At 39.0% G+C, this 14197-nt stretch overlaps 1 protein-coding gene across 1 annotated transcript in view; it reads left to right on the forward strand.

Annotated features, from left to right (window-relative positions):
• The window catches only part of LOC115220793 (developmentally-regulated GTP-binding protein 2), a 28052-nt gene extending 15226 nt beyond the window's left edge, over positions 1-12826 (forward strand). The window contains exons 8-14 of the mRNA XM_029790936.2: positions 1458-1548; positions 2950-3047; positions 4756-4832; positions 5699-5787; positions 6810-6868; positions 10319-10372; positions 12451-12826. Of these exons, the coding sequence (XP_029646796.1) occupies positions 1458-1548; positions 2950-3047; positions 4756-4832; positions 5699-5787; positions 6810-6868; positions 10319-10372; positions 12451-12537 (555 nt within the window). The 3' untranslated portion in view covers positions 12538-12826. The remainder of the gene's footprint in view (positions 1-1457; positions 1549-2949; positions 3048-4755; positions 4833-5698; positions 5788-6809; positions 6869-10318; positions 10373-12450) is intronic.
• The last annotated feature ends 1371 nt before the right edge of the window (positions 12827-14197 follow it).

Raw genomic sequence — 14197 nt, forward strand, 5'->3', positions numbered from 1 at the left:
TGTAAAAAGCACCTGTGCAGGTGCCACATAAAAAAGCACCTGTGCAGGTGCCACATAAAAAAACACCTGTGCTGGTGCTAGGTGCCATGTAAAAAACACTTTTCCAGTTTTTAAAAAAAACACATGTTCCACATGAAAAGCACCCCTGCTGGGGCCACTTAATAGCACCCAATGCACTCTGTAAAGTGGTTGCCATTAGGAAGGGCATCCAGCTGTAGAAACCATGTCAAACACACGACTCGAGTCTAGTACAGCTCTTCAGCTTGCCAGCATGGAAAACGAACATTAAATGATGAGGATGATGATGATGATATGGATATGTATGTGGTCTGATCAATAAGCTTAAGGCCTGTTGCTATAGTAATGAAGCTAAAGCATGGAGAGTGAAGCTGTTAAGCACAGATTGACCTTGAACACTGCTGTGCATGTGCAGTAAGTTATAACATTCTAGCTCATTTTTGTTGTTTACAGCAATGTTTGAAAGGAAGGTGTGTAGCATGCGATTGTCGCTTTGACAATAACATAGAAAGTTGAGCAGAGAATCTGCATCAAATTTTGCCAAAAGCTTGGTGATACCTGCTCAGAGGCCTATACAAAGCTTTCAAAAAGTTTTCATCGTTCTTGACACAATCAAGATCTTGTGTAACTGAAACCCAAGTATCTTTTTGGTCAGCTGAAAGCAGTTTTGGCACAAACTTGGCAGACATGCATCTCATACCCAAATCTTCAGTGATAACAGACTGAACTGAACCATAACTAATCTGCACATCCTCTGATAACTCATGGACAGTGATTTGATGATTTCCCCTCACAGCTGCACACACATCAGCAATGTTTTTCTCAGTTCTGCTGGTTGCGAGTCTCTGAGAACATTCGACAATATCAACATTTTTTTGGCCATCTTGGAGACATCTGAACCATTTGTACACTCCTCTCCATACACTTTCTACAACTTTGTGTAGGCCTCTGAGCAGGCATCACCATGAGAAGTTTCTCTGTTGTGATCAATACAACGATCACATGCTACACACCTTCCTTCCAAGTACTGCTGTAAACAGCAGAAGTGAGCTAGAATGTTAAAACTTAGTGCGCATGCACAGCAGAGTTCAAGGTAAATTTGTCCCAAGCAGCTTCATACTGCATGTTTTAACTTTGTTACTACGGCAACAGTCCGGATACTTATTGATCAGACCTCATATGCATGTGTTATGTCTCTTGTTTTGACTTCATGTGATAGTTGTAAACAAGTGCTGCCATCATACAAGTGGTTGCCTTTGTTTTCAGTCTTCTGTAAGTACATGTTTGAGCGAGGAAATAAGTGAATATTGATGACAGGAAGGTTATCTGGCCATAGAAAATCTGCTCACCGAAATCTGTCTGATCCATGTTAAAACGGAAAAGTGGAGATGTTAAGATGATGACGGTTTACTAAATCTTATCTTCTGTTATATTTTCAGCAAAAGAAAGGTGGTGGTATTTCTTTCAACTCTACAGTGCCTCTAACAAAAATCAACGAAAAAATGGTGCAGTTAATTTTGCATGAATATAGTATCCTTTTTTGGAAATACATTATTGGAAAAAAAATGTTATTACTTCTGATGCCCCTTAATTAATGGTCTCAAGTTTATTACAATATTCTTCTATTATTTTTACTAGCAGGTGTACCCGGCGTTGCCTGGGTTCGTTAGTTCGAAAAAGCTCTGAAACTAATAAAGCAATTAACAGTCTGCTCCCTTAAACACCTTTCACACTTTATGGCAAGACTAACACCTAAGTAACTCTTAATGGGAACTGCATGTGTAATATTATGATAACAATCAAGTGAAAAAATAAAGCAACAAAAATTATAGCAGCAATAACGTAGGACTGAAATAGGGTGTCAGTACAGCAAGTCTACAAAACTTCCTTATAAATAACATTTTTAGTTTTCTTGAATTTAAGAAGTATTTGAGGTTTAGTGAAATGGTCCCAGCAGCATGTGGGGGGTCTTTATTCCCACATTATGTAACCTCATTGAAAAGTCCGGTATAAATAGAGTTGCTCCTTCCCTTACTGGGTCTTGTAGACAAAAAAAAAAAAAAAAAAAAAAGTGAAAGTTGAAGTTTTGCTATCCTTGTCTGCTAATGTATATTTTTATGGTTTTAGACAGGAGGAACGGAGCGTATCCATTAATCTAGGAGGTATTTGTAGATTGGTGGTGTTGATTGCAGGAAAAACGTTGGCAAAAGGGTATTCCAGACGTTTTATATTGTATTGTATGTTATTTTGAGGGGTTATATCATCATATCATGTTGTATGATCATTCCTTCATATGATGTCTAAATGATTTTTTACCGTATCAACTAGTGACTATAGAACTATGTTCATACCAATTCCATGAAATGGTCTTGGTATTTACATATAGTCATTGCCTTGTGATAACATCTTGTAACTATGTAGTCAGATGTGTGTACATGTATGTAGTTTGTATGTGTATGACTCTCTCTCACTCTCTCTATATGTGTGTGTGTGTGTATACGTATATATATATATATATATGTACTAGTATGTATATATAAGGAGAATTCACAAAAAGACAAAGACAGGTGGTGTAGACAGCAAACAGATGTATTAGTTTAACACTCAGGAAGTGAAAAAAGTTTTTAACGTTTTGAGCCTATGCTCTTCCACAGAAAGAAACACGGAGAGAAAATAAAGAATGTGTAGTGGTTAGTGATCTCTCATGTATGTATATATATATGTATGTATGCATGTATCTCTCTCTCTAGAGAGAGAGAAGGGGGAGGTGTGATCATGCCTTCATATGACCACTATATTATTTCATTCCATTAAATTGTTCTACCATATCTCTTTCTTACCATACCATCAAGTAACCAACATATATCATAATTGGCTCTCCTAATCCCTCAATGTTCAACTTATTTCTTTCCTTCCTTAACAACATTCCAGAAATATTTAATTGTGAAGTTCTCTTCAGAGAAGATTGTAATTCAGATGAATTAGTTGATGTCATCCTAGGAAACCGTATATATATGCCGTGTTTGTATGTAAGTATATGTGTTCCACACACACACACACACACACACACACACACACAGTAGAGAATACATTCTAAGCACTTGCACAAACTATAGGTTTATTTTCTCCTGAATGAGCTGGGTGTGGACAGGAATTTTCAGATAGAATTTCATTAATCATTTAGAAGAATTTCATTTTCCTTTTAAAGCTATATAATATTAGTAATTGCAAGTGCAGTATGGTTGAATAGTCAAGAAGTTCCGGCAACTGGAAGGTCCTGTGTATAATCCAGCTGCACCGCATCCAGGGCAAAGGTCATTTGCTGTAGCAGCTGTTTCTCGTTTGATGAACTAATGAGAATAAAATGTCAACAACTTTGTTTACATTGGTTATGACCTTTGGATTTTTAATTGTTTTTGTTTTCGTAACCAAGTTTAGCTCCAGGTCAACCCCAATCCAATAGACACCTGCAATCAAGTGTTCCAACCACGATCATCTTATCTATTCCGATACTGAAGTAAAATACAACTCTTGTTTTGACTTTTCTTGCCCAAATTTTATCAGTTCACAAATCTGTTGGAGCAAATGGAATTAGAACAAATTTTCCCAAACTTTTTTGCTGCTGTTCTCAGTTTTCACTCGTTAACAAGAATTAATGAGCTGCTCTGTTAACATATTTCCATAGCTCTGCTCAGCCCTCTTAGCTCTTCTCACTTCTGATGTCTTTGATATCTCTGCTTATCTCTTCCATCCTTAACTAGACACTTGTGGACTTTCTATGATCCATTTGTTTCCTCTAACAGTGGATTATTTTCTCAGTTTGAAGTGGTTAAAAATGGTGTCCCACTGCAATCCTGTTGAGAAAGTATTTATCATATTCATAGAGATCTGTGTGTATATGAGCACGTAAAAACAGAGAGAGAGAGAGAGGACTCTCTGAATATGATAAGTACTTTTCTCAACAGGATTGCAATGGGACACCACTTTTAACCACTTCAAAATATCCTGTACACACACACGTGATGATGACATCTGGTTTTTTGAAGTTGAATAAATAGTGTTAACCAAATTGAAACCAGTTACTAACGATCTGACAAAACACAAGAACCAAAACATCTTATTTCCTTGCTAACCTCCCTCTCTCTCATATATGTGTGATTATGTATGAGGGATAGAATAGCCAGGGCAGATGTATGCAGGTGCGATGCATACACACACACACATATGAAATTATATACACAACTGAAAGAGTTGCTAATAGTTTCATGCCATTATGATACTTGAACAGGCATGTTTATAAAATACACCATGTCTCTTAACCCTTTCGTTACCAACCCGGCTGAAACCGGCTCTGGCTCTTTAGTATAAATGTCTTGTTTTCATAATTTTTTAATTCAAATCTTCCACCAAATCTTAGTTAAAATTTATGTTCCTAACACTAGCTTAATGATAACGAAGTTATTTTACTAAATTCTTTGTTATATTTAAAATAATTGAAAGAAACACAGAGCATCTCAAAATAAATACAGTAACGAAAGGGTTAAAGCAATCTTCCAGGCTCTGTTTATGCATTATATAGTAGTCAGGGTAAAATGTACATATACAATACACATTCATGCCTATGAACATCTGTATATATGCAAGGTAAAATGTATACAAATCACACACATACATACGTAGGTATGTACATACATGCAACACTCTGTTTTAATGTTTCTTGTGAATAATATTTGACAGGTCTATAACAAAATTGATCAAATATCAATTGAAGAGGTTGATCGACTTGCTCACAAGCCTTACACAGTGGTCGTCAGGTAAGAAAGAAACATACGTATCGTTTCTTAGCTTGTTAATTCATCTAGAAATGTTGGAGATGCACACATGCATGCGTGCACGTGTGTGTGTAGTGTGTACATATATATGCATTTGTGTATGCGTATGTTTGTGTAGTGTTGACTGTTGGAAACGGATGTAATGGATGATGATGGTGACAAAAGAAAAAGTACTCAGTACCACAATAGAGATTGTTAATATTTTGTTATTTTGGTTGACTCAGTCTCTTCCTACTTTAAGATTCACCTGCAGGTGCAGAGGGTCATCAGCCAAGTTTTTATATATATATGTGTGTATATATATATATATGTGCATGTATATCTATATATGTATATATATATATATATATATATATATATATCTCATCATCATCATCGTTTAACGTCCGCTTTCCATGCTAGCATGGGTTGGAGGATTTTGACTGAGGTCTGGTGAACCACATGGCTGCACCAGACTCCAATCTGATCTGACAGAGTTTCTACAGCTGGATGCCCTTCCTAATGCCAACCACTCCGAGAGTGTAGTATATATGTGTGTGTGTGTGTGAATATGTATGTATGTGTATATGTCTGTCTGTCTCTCACTCACATGCACACACATATCCAGTTATATTCTCACTTTCCAAAATTACCCTTAACTTTTCCTCTATTTTACTTTCTCTTTCTCTCTCCCTTTTTTCTGTTGCCACTCCTGTTACCCTTCTCTCCTTTTTCTGTCACTTCATCCTCTCTCTTTACAGACCCCTGTACCCTCTCATCTCTCCTTCTTTCTCCTCACAGTCTCTACACTCCTATGTTATTACATCCACCACATCCAACTGTCACCTTTCCATTCCACTCTATTCCAGCTGTAATATGAAGTTAAATCTTGACTATTTACTGGAGTGTGTTTGGGAACATCTGGCCTTAGTTCGAGTTTATACGAAAAAAAGGGGAGGTAAGTACTGTAGTAGTTGTTCCTCGCTTTTCTTGCATTTGTTTTTTTTTTAAAACAAGCGACATTTGTGGAAGGGATGTTGGTATTCGTTGAAAGCTTAGAAGTTGTTTTGTTTATGACGATTGTGATGATGACAGCAGCAGTAGCGTTTACTCATATGTTCTGGATTGCATCTGAAAAAAGACTTATTAGCAAAGACTCTGTCTCACCAACACAGCACTACAACCATTGACTTACAGATGTGTTTTGGTTCATTTGTTGGCCTCTCCTATACTGCTACTTCAACACCCTCTGTTCCTGTTCAGTCAGTGACACACCACCTTTGCCTCAGCCTCTTCTATGCTGCTTCTCCTATAACCTCTGTTATCATCATCATCATCATTGTCATTTAATGTCTGTTTTCCATGCTGGCATAGGTTGGACAGTTTGACAGGAACTGGCTAGGCACCAGATCCCATAGTCTATTTTGGTTAGGTTTCTACTTCTGGATGCCCTCCTGATGCCAACTACTCTACAGAGTGTACTGGGTGCTTTTTAATGTGGCATCATCACCTGTGCCTTTTAGGTGGTACCAGCACCAGTACTTTTTACATAACACCACTACTCACCCCAGCCTTTTTCTCAGGGTCAAGTTGTGGCTGAAACAACACCACCAACAACAGTTTTGTTATCTAATTATACTAGTTACCAAGGAAGCGAGAAGTTGTGACAATCATTCCTTTCTAAAGATTTCCATCCAGAACAAAACCACACAGGCATGGCTGTGTGGTAAGAAGTTTACTTCCCAACCACATGGTTTCAGGTTCACTCCCATTGTGAGGTGGCTTAGGCAAGTGTCTTCTACTATAGCCTAAGATCAACCAAAGCTTGTGAGTGGATTTAGTAGACGGAAACTGAAAGAAGCCTGTGAAAGGCATCCAGCCATAGAAACCATGCCACAACAGACATTATCAATTATCAAAACAGTGGCTGTTACCACTTATATACTATTTGTTTATTTTTATGTATTATTTATATTTCAGAAAGTCCTGATTTCGATGGAGGCTTGATATTAAGAAGAGGTTGCCTTGTTGAACATGTGGTAAGTAGAGAATTATCTTCTATCTTGTTTCAGTCATTAGACTGCAGCCATGCTGGGGCACCACCTTGAGGAATTTTATTGAACTAATCAACCCCAGTACTTATTTTCTTTTTAAACCTGGGACTTATTCTGTCAGTCTCTTTTGCTGAACTGCTAAGTTATGGGGACAAAAACACACTGACACTGATTGTCAAGTGGTGGTGGTGGTGGTGGTGGTGGTGAACAAGCACAGACACAAAAGCACACACACACACACACATCATCATCATCATCATCATCTCCTCTCCACGATGGCATGGGTTGGACGGTTTGACATGGCGCTGGCTAGCTGGGAGCTGTCCAGACTCCAACTGTCTGTTGTGGCATGGTTTCTATGGCTGGATGCCCTTCACAGGCTTCTTTCAGTTTCCATCTACCAAATCCACTCACAAGCTTTGGTTGGCCATAGGCTATCGTAGAAGACACTTGCCTAAGACACCACACAATGGGAGTGAACCTGAAACCGTGCGGTTGGGAAGTATGTAGTAAGGTTTCATGCCATTGACTGTATTCGTGACCCAAACCAAAAGAACATCTGATTCCATAAAACATTTAGATATACAGATATATTTGCCTGTCTGTTTATATCGATGGCATGTGGCCTAGTGGTTCTAGTGCTTGACTCATATGCACAAGGTTGTGGGTTCAATTCCTGAACCATGCAGTGCCTTGCATCCTTGAGGAAGGCTCTTCATTTTACACTGTTTTTTAGGTCTTCTCAGTTAAAAATGAGTACCAGCAAAGATGTTGGTGCAGCCCTCACCCTCCATCTGTCGCATCCTGAATATGCTGAGTCAGTTGTGAAAAGCTGAGAAGACATCTATGTATGCTTGCAATTACTGTGGCTCTTAATGCAATTAAGAAAATCACAGTGCACATTACCAAGCCATACCATTCACAAGTAATGGCTAGCTGCATGTGTGTGTGTGCGCTAAAATGTGACTGCGTGTGTACTGTTGGCGATTTTTTTCCTCTGTCTTCTCTTCTCTGGATTTTTCCTTCTCCTATGTTTCCGACAAAGAGCTCCGCTCAAAACGTTGAACCCTCCTTCTTTCCTTCTTTCCTGAGCGTCCAATAATACTATATTTGTTCCACGTCCTCGCGTTGTGTTTTTTTGTGCTTACATGTTTGGATTAATTTTATATATATATACTTGCTTTTCCTTCCCTCACCTGTCTTCGTCTTTTGTTTTCTGTAAAGTTGAACTATATATGTATGTGTGTATATATATGTGTGTGTGTGTATAAATATTAGTTTTTATGTTCAGTTATAAGAAAAATAATCTGATGATTACTCTGTACTTTTGTATAGAATGACTCACCTCACAGCTTACCTGGCCCAAACTTCAAAGTCACTATCAACATTTTTGTATAATATGTATATATATATATATATATATATATATATATGGACCAGGTGATGAAGGTCTCAGAGAAGGTCATAACCAATCTCATTAGGGAGAGAATTTGTTTAGATGAAATGCAGTTCGGTTTTGTACCAGGTAGAAGCACCACTGATGCTATATTCCTGGTCCGACAACTGCAGGAGAAGTACCTAGCTAAAGATAAACCCCTCTACATAGCTTTTGTAGACTTGGAGAAAGCCTTTGACAGGGTTCCCCGTTCCCTTATCTGGTGGTCGATGCGGAAACTGGAGATTGAAGAATGGCTAATAAGGGCTGTACAGGCTCTATACAGAGAGGCTGTCAGCAAGGTTAGGATTGGCAACGAATATAGTGAAGAATTCCGGGTAGAAGTAGATGTGCACCAGGGCTCAGCCCTCAGTCCCCTTTTATTCATCATAGTCCTTCAGGCAATAACAGAGGAATTCAAAACGGGATGCCCCTGGGAGCTCCTCTATGCCGATGACCTAGCCCTCATAGCAGAATCACTACCGGAACTAGAAGAGAAATTTCGGGTGTGGAAGCAAGGGTTGGAATCAAAGGGCCTTAGAATAAATGTAGCAAAGACCAAAGTATTAGTAAGCAGCAAGAGGTACTCAGCACACATCCCCTCGGGTAGGTGGCCCTGCTCAACCTGTAGGAAAGGTACAGGTAGAAACTCCATAAGATGCACCCAATGTAAGTTATGGACACATAAGAGGTGCAGCAACATTAAAGGGAAATTAACAGATAAGATAGCTTTCATGTGCGGCAGATGCACAGGGACAATAGACACAACAGACACTCAGAAAACAGATTCCATCACACTCCAGGGAGAGAACTAGAAGTAGTTGATAGTTTCCGCTACCTGGGTGACCAAGTTAGTAGCGGAGGTGGATGCACAGAGAGTATCACCACTAGAATACGAATAGCCTGGGCAAAGTTCAGAAAGCTCCTACCCCTACTGGCAACAAAAGGTCTCTCCCTCAGAGCAAAAGGTAGATTGTATGATGCATGTGTGCGAACTGCCATGCTTCACGGTAATGAAACATGGGCTGTGACTGCAGAAGACATGTGTAGACTTGAAAGAAATGAAGCTAGCATGATCCGCTGGATGTGTAGTGTCAGTGTGCACGCAAAACAGAGTGTAAGTATCCTGAGAGAAATGCTGGATATAAGAAGCATCAGATGTGGTGTGCAAGAGCGACGCTTGCGATGGTATGGTCATGTGCTGCGGATGGATGAAGAGAGATGTGTGAAGAAGTGCCACTCCCAAACAGTTGAAGGTATCAGGGGGAGAGGTAGACCCAGGAAGACATGGGATGAGGTGGTCAAGCATGACCTCAGAGCATTGGGCCTCACTGAGGCAATGGCGAAGGACCGAGATCTCTGGAGATATGCTGTGACTACAAAGACCCGGGCTGCTTTCTGCAGAAATTCCACATACCCCCTACCCATTCTAAGTACCCCGGATCCCCAAAGTACCCTGGATCCCCAAAGTACCCCGATCCCCAAAGTACCCCGGACCTCGTTGCCCCCGTGCCGCTGACACGTTAAAATGCTCGAACCGATCGTGACGATGCCGGACCCTCCGGCCCCTGTGCAGGTGGCACGTAAAAAGCACCCAATCCACTCACGGAGTGGTTGGCGTTAGGAAGGGCATCCAGCCGTAGAAACTCTGCCAGATTCAGACTGGAGCCTGGAGCGGCCCCTGGCTTCCCAGACCCGGTCGAACCGTCCAACCCGTGCTAGCGCGGAAAGCGGACGTTAAACGATGATGATGATGATGATGATGATGATGATGATATATATATAGGCTATGTTTAGTTTTTTTTTAACTCTATATCTTCTGGTTGATGGAGAGCATATCCTGCTGGACATTGGCCAAAGCTTATTCTGTTAACTCAGTTGTGGCCATATGGAAGCACACCATCTTTGTTGTTTTAAAAAATAGAGCTAGTGATGTAAGATATTCCGATTTTGAGGAATTTCCATGTTATTCTTATTACATTTTGTTTTTGTTTTTGCAGTGTCACTCCATTCACAGATCCTTGGTTAATACATTCAAATATGCTTTAGTATGGGTAAGTCATCACCTGTTTGTCTTTTACTCTTTATGTTTATATTTGATGTACGATAAGCAAGCCCTGCCATTTACCAAGTGGAATAAATTATTTTGTCTTGGAATCAGTTAGTAGGAGATGTCTAACATTTTTGACTGGATTCTTCATTGAAGTGATATCAAATGCCCAACAAAACCCCCCACACCTCTTCTCTTTCCCCATAATAAAATACTATTTACCAACATAGACCATCATTAGGTTCCTTGGATTCTCCTCTTTCATTTGGCAATCTGTGTAAAAGAGGATTAATCCTTTAACCCATAAGCATTTAAACCGGCCATATCCGGCCAAAAGTATTCTGCCTGTTTTATGTTCAAACAGGCCAGATCTGGTCTCTCACACCAACCCTACATATCGTTTTAAAAATTAACAGCTACCTCATCAAAATCTCATAGCTACAAGATAATGCATGATTAGTTCAAAACAATGTGGATGAAGAACCATTAATTTTGGCAGAATAATGTGAACACTAAAGGGTTAAACTTTTCTCTGGACACTATGAGTTGTTGTGTCACCTTCAAAAGGGACATAACTATGTATGCTTCATCCTAGCAAAAGCTGTGAGTCTGCACACACTCCATTTTATACATCACATCATCATTTTCATTTTACATCAAATCGCACTTTGCCGTCTTAAATAAAGAAATACACATTGAATAATAAATCCTAGAAACATCGAAATCAGATTATCTTTGGTTGCAAGTCTACTCAATCAATATTTACCTAGGGTTAAACAACTTTAAAATGCTTCAGCTGGTGAAACTCATCATTTTACAAATTTCTTCCTCCACTCTCTTTGGAGGTTTCACAGAATACGAACACATTAGTCTCTGATCCAGTAAATCTATGATTCAGATGCATTCCAGCCATGACCATTCCGTCTTAAGAGTATACAGGACCACATTATCTAATTCTGTTTGTCTTTTTTTATTGTTAACACTTAGGTGAGATTTGTGTGAGATACTTGTAACTTGTCGTAGGTTGAGTGTGACTGCATTCAGACTTTCTCCTTGGTGGAATGAAGATATTGAGAATGAGAGGTGTCAGTCAGTCACCACAACTACTTAAGGGGCTTGTCACTCCTGTTTGATTGTGCAACTACACATGTAGGTGCAGGCCAGAGCCTTCTCCCTACCATCAATATATACACCAGGAAAGGCCACAGTTGTGGGCTGGTACATCTTGGCACCAGAGGGGTTTTATAGTGTTTGTGTTTGGATGCAAAGAGCATCAATACCACAAGGTGTCTTTCCTGACCTGCTCACACTTTCAGCCAGTCTGCTACCTTGGATTTATCTTTTGCTTGTTTCAGGCATTGGGCTGTGGCCATGCTGGGGCACTGCTTTCAATGGTTTCAGTTAAACAGATTGTCCTCAGTACATACTTTATTATTTTTAAGTCTAGTACTTATTCTATTAGTTCTTTTGCTGAACTGCTAAGTTATGGGAATATAGACAAACAAGAACCAATTGTCAAGCAGTGGTGGTGATGGAGGAACAAATGCAGACACACACACATACATGCACATATACAATGGGCTTCCACACAGTTTCCATATACCAAATTTACTCACAAGGCATTAGTCAGCCCAGAGCTGTAGTAGAAGACACTAGTCCAAAGTCCTGGTTACTATCAACCCCTGAAAGGATTAACCCTTTCATTATGAACCCGGTTGAAACCGGTTCTGGCTCTGTGGTAAAATGTCTTGTTTTCATAAGTTTTGAATTAAAATCTTCCACCAAACCTTAGTCACAATTTATGTTGCTAACACTAGCTTAATGATAACTAAGTTATTTTACTAAAATTTTTGTTATATTTAAAGTAATTGAAAGAAACACTGAACATCTCAAAATAAATACAGTAACGAAACGGTTAAAGGCAAAGTCGACTTTGGCAGGATTTGAACACAGAGCATGCTTAGGATCAGATCAAATACCATTAGGCATTCTATCTCACATTCTAAAGACTCTGCTAAATTTGTTCTAACCAATCCCGGCTGTGAAGAACTAACCAAGATGCCTGTACTTCTCTTCTTGCAGGGTTCCAGTGTAAAGTACAGTCCTCAGAGAGTTGGAATCCAACACCAGATGCACCACGATGATGTTATTCAAATTGTGAAGAAATGAACAGAGACTTTCCATGCATTACTTGTTGTTGTTGTTATTGTCGCTGTTCGGCTTCTCACTTGCTCTCTTTCTTTCCTTCTTTCTTCCCTGCGCAAATATGAAAAAGATAAAAATAAAAGACGAAAACAATAACCCCTTTAATCCCTTTTTCTCCCTGGAATTTCTCTGTTTCACTTTGAGCTCCTCTGCTACTACTACTACTACAACTACTACTAATAATAATAAGGATGATGCAAGCAATACAATGCACAAGAAAATACAAAACCTGTTTCTACTGGTTTGCTTTCTCTTCATTATTTCCCATCTTTATTTTCCTCTCTCTCTCTCTCTCTCTCTCTCTCTCTCTCTATATATATATATATATATATATATATATATATATATATACATACTTTATAATTAGGGTTCAGCAAAGATTTGCTTTACCACATACCGAAGTTTAGAAATAGCAGCGAAAAAACTTAGCTATTTCTTCTACTTTAGCTATTTGGCTATTTTTTGGCTGCTATTTCTAAACGTCGGTATGTGGTAAAGCAAATCTTTGCTGAACCCTAATTATAAAGTATTACTTAAGTTTACCGTGAAATGGTCCTTTTTCATGCCGAATTCTACTTGGTGAAATTATTGATTATTTCTTAATTAATTAATTTTACCCTTTGTTATTATATATATATATATATATATATATATATATATATATATATGGGTGTGTGCGTATATAATGTCATCATTGTTGTTTGAATGTCTACCTTTCCATGCTTGCCTGGGTCAGACGGAATTTATTGAGGCAGATTTTCTATCGTTAGACGCTCTCCCTGTCATTCCACCCTCACTTACTTCCAAGCAAAATTGTCGTATTTCTCCTGATCCTGTAAACACGAACAGCACAAATGGCTGGGTATATTCTTCTTGGAATATTGCAAACAAATGACACTGCTTAATATGAGTGACATTTGTTTACACTTAATGCACAAAATATAGATAAGGAGATACGAACACTCATGCATATACACACATGTGCATGTGCACACACACACACACACACACTCTCCCTCTCTCTCTCATGCACACACATATAAATGGACTGTTTTCAGTTTCTGTAAATCAAAACCTCTCACAAGGATTTGGCTGGCCCAGGGCTATAGTAGAAACACTTGCTCAATGTGCTGTGCACTGGGGCTAAACCTGAAACTATGTGTTTGCAAAATGAACTTCTTAACCACAGAGCCATGCCTGTGTTCATTTGATATATATATATATATATATATATATATATATATATATATTATATATATATATTGGATGACATTAGGAAAGGCATCCAGCTGTAGAAACCAAGCCAAAACAGACTGGAGCCTGTTGCAGCTCTCCAATGTACCAGTTCCAATCACACCATCTTACCCATGCCAGCATGGAGAACGGATGCTAAATAATGATGAGGATGATGATGGCTTTCACCCAGGCGGCCCGGGTTCGATTCCTGGCATGGGAACGCTTACTTTGAATGGCGGTGTCTCAGCATGGCCACAGCTCGTGAGCTGAAACTAGATAAAATATAAAATATAATATAATATATATATATATCACCATAATCACCATGACTGACCAGACTATCAGATGTTGCTACACATTGCTGGTCACAATGCGCTTTGCATTGTTT

The sequence above is a fragment of the Octopus sinensis genome, linkage group LG17, assembly GCF_006345805.1.
Source record: "Octopus sinensis linkage group LG17, ASM634580v1, whole genome shotgun sequence".
Lineage (NCBI taxonomy): Eukaryota > Metazoa > Mollusca > Cephalopoda > Octopoda > Octopodidae > Octopus > Octopus sinensis.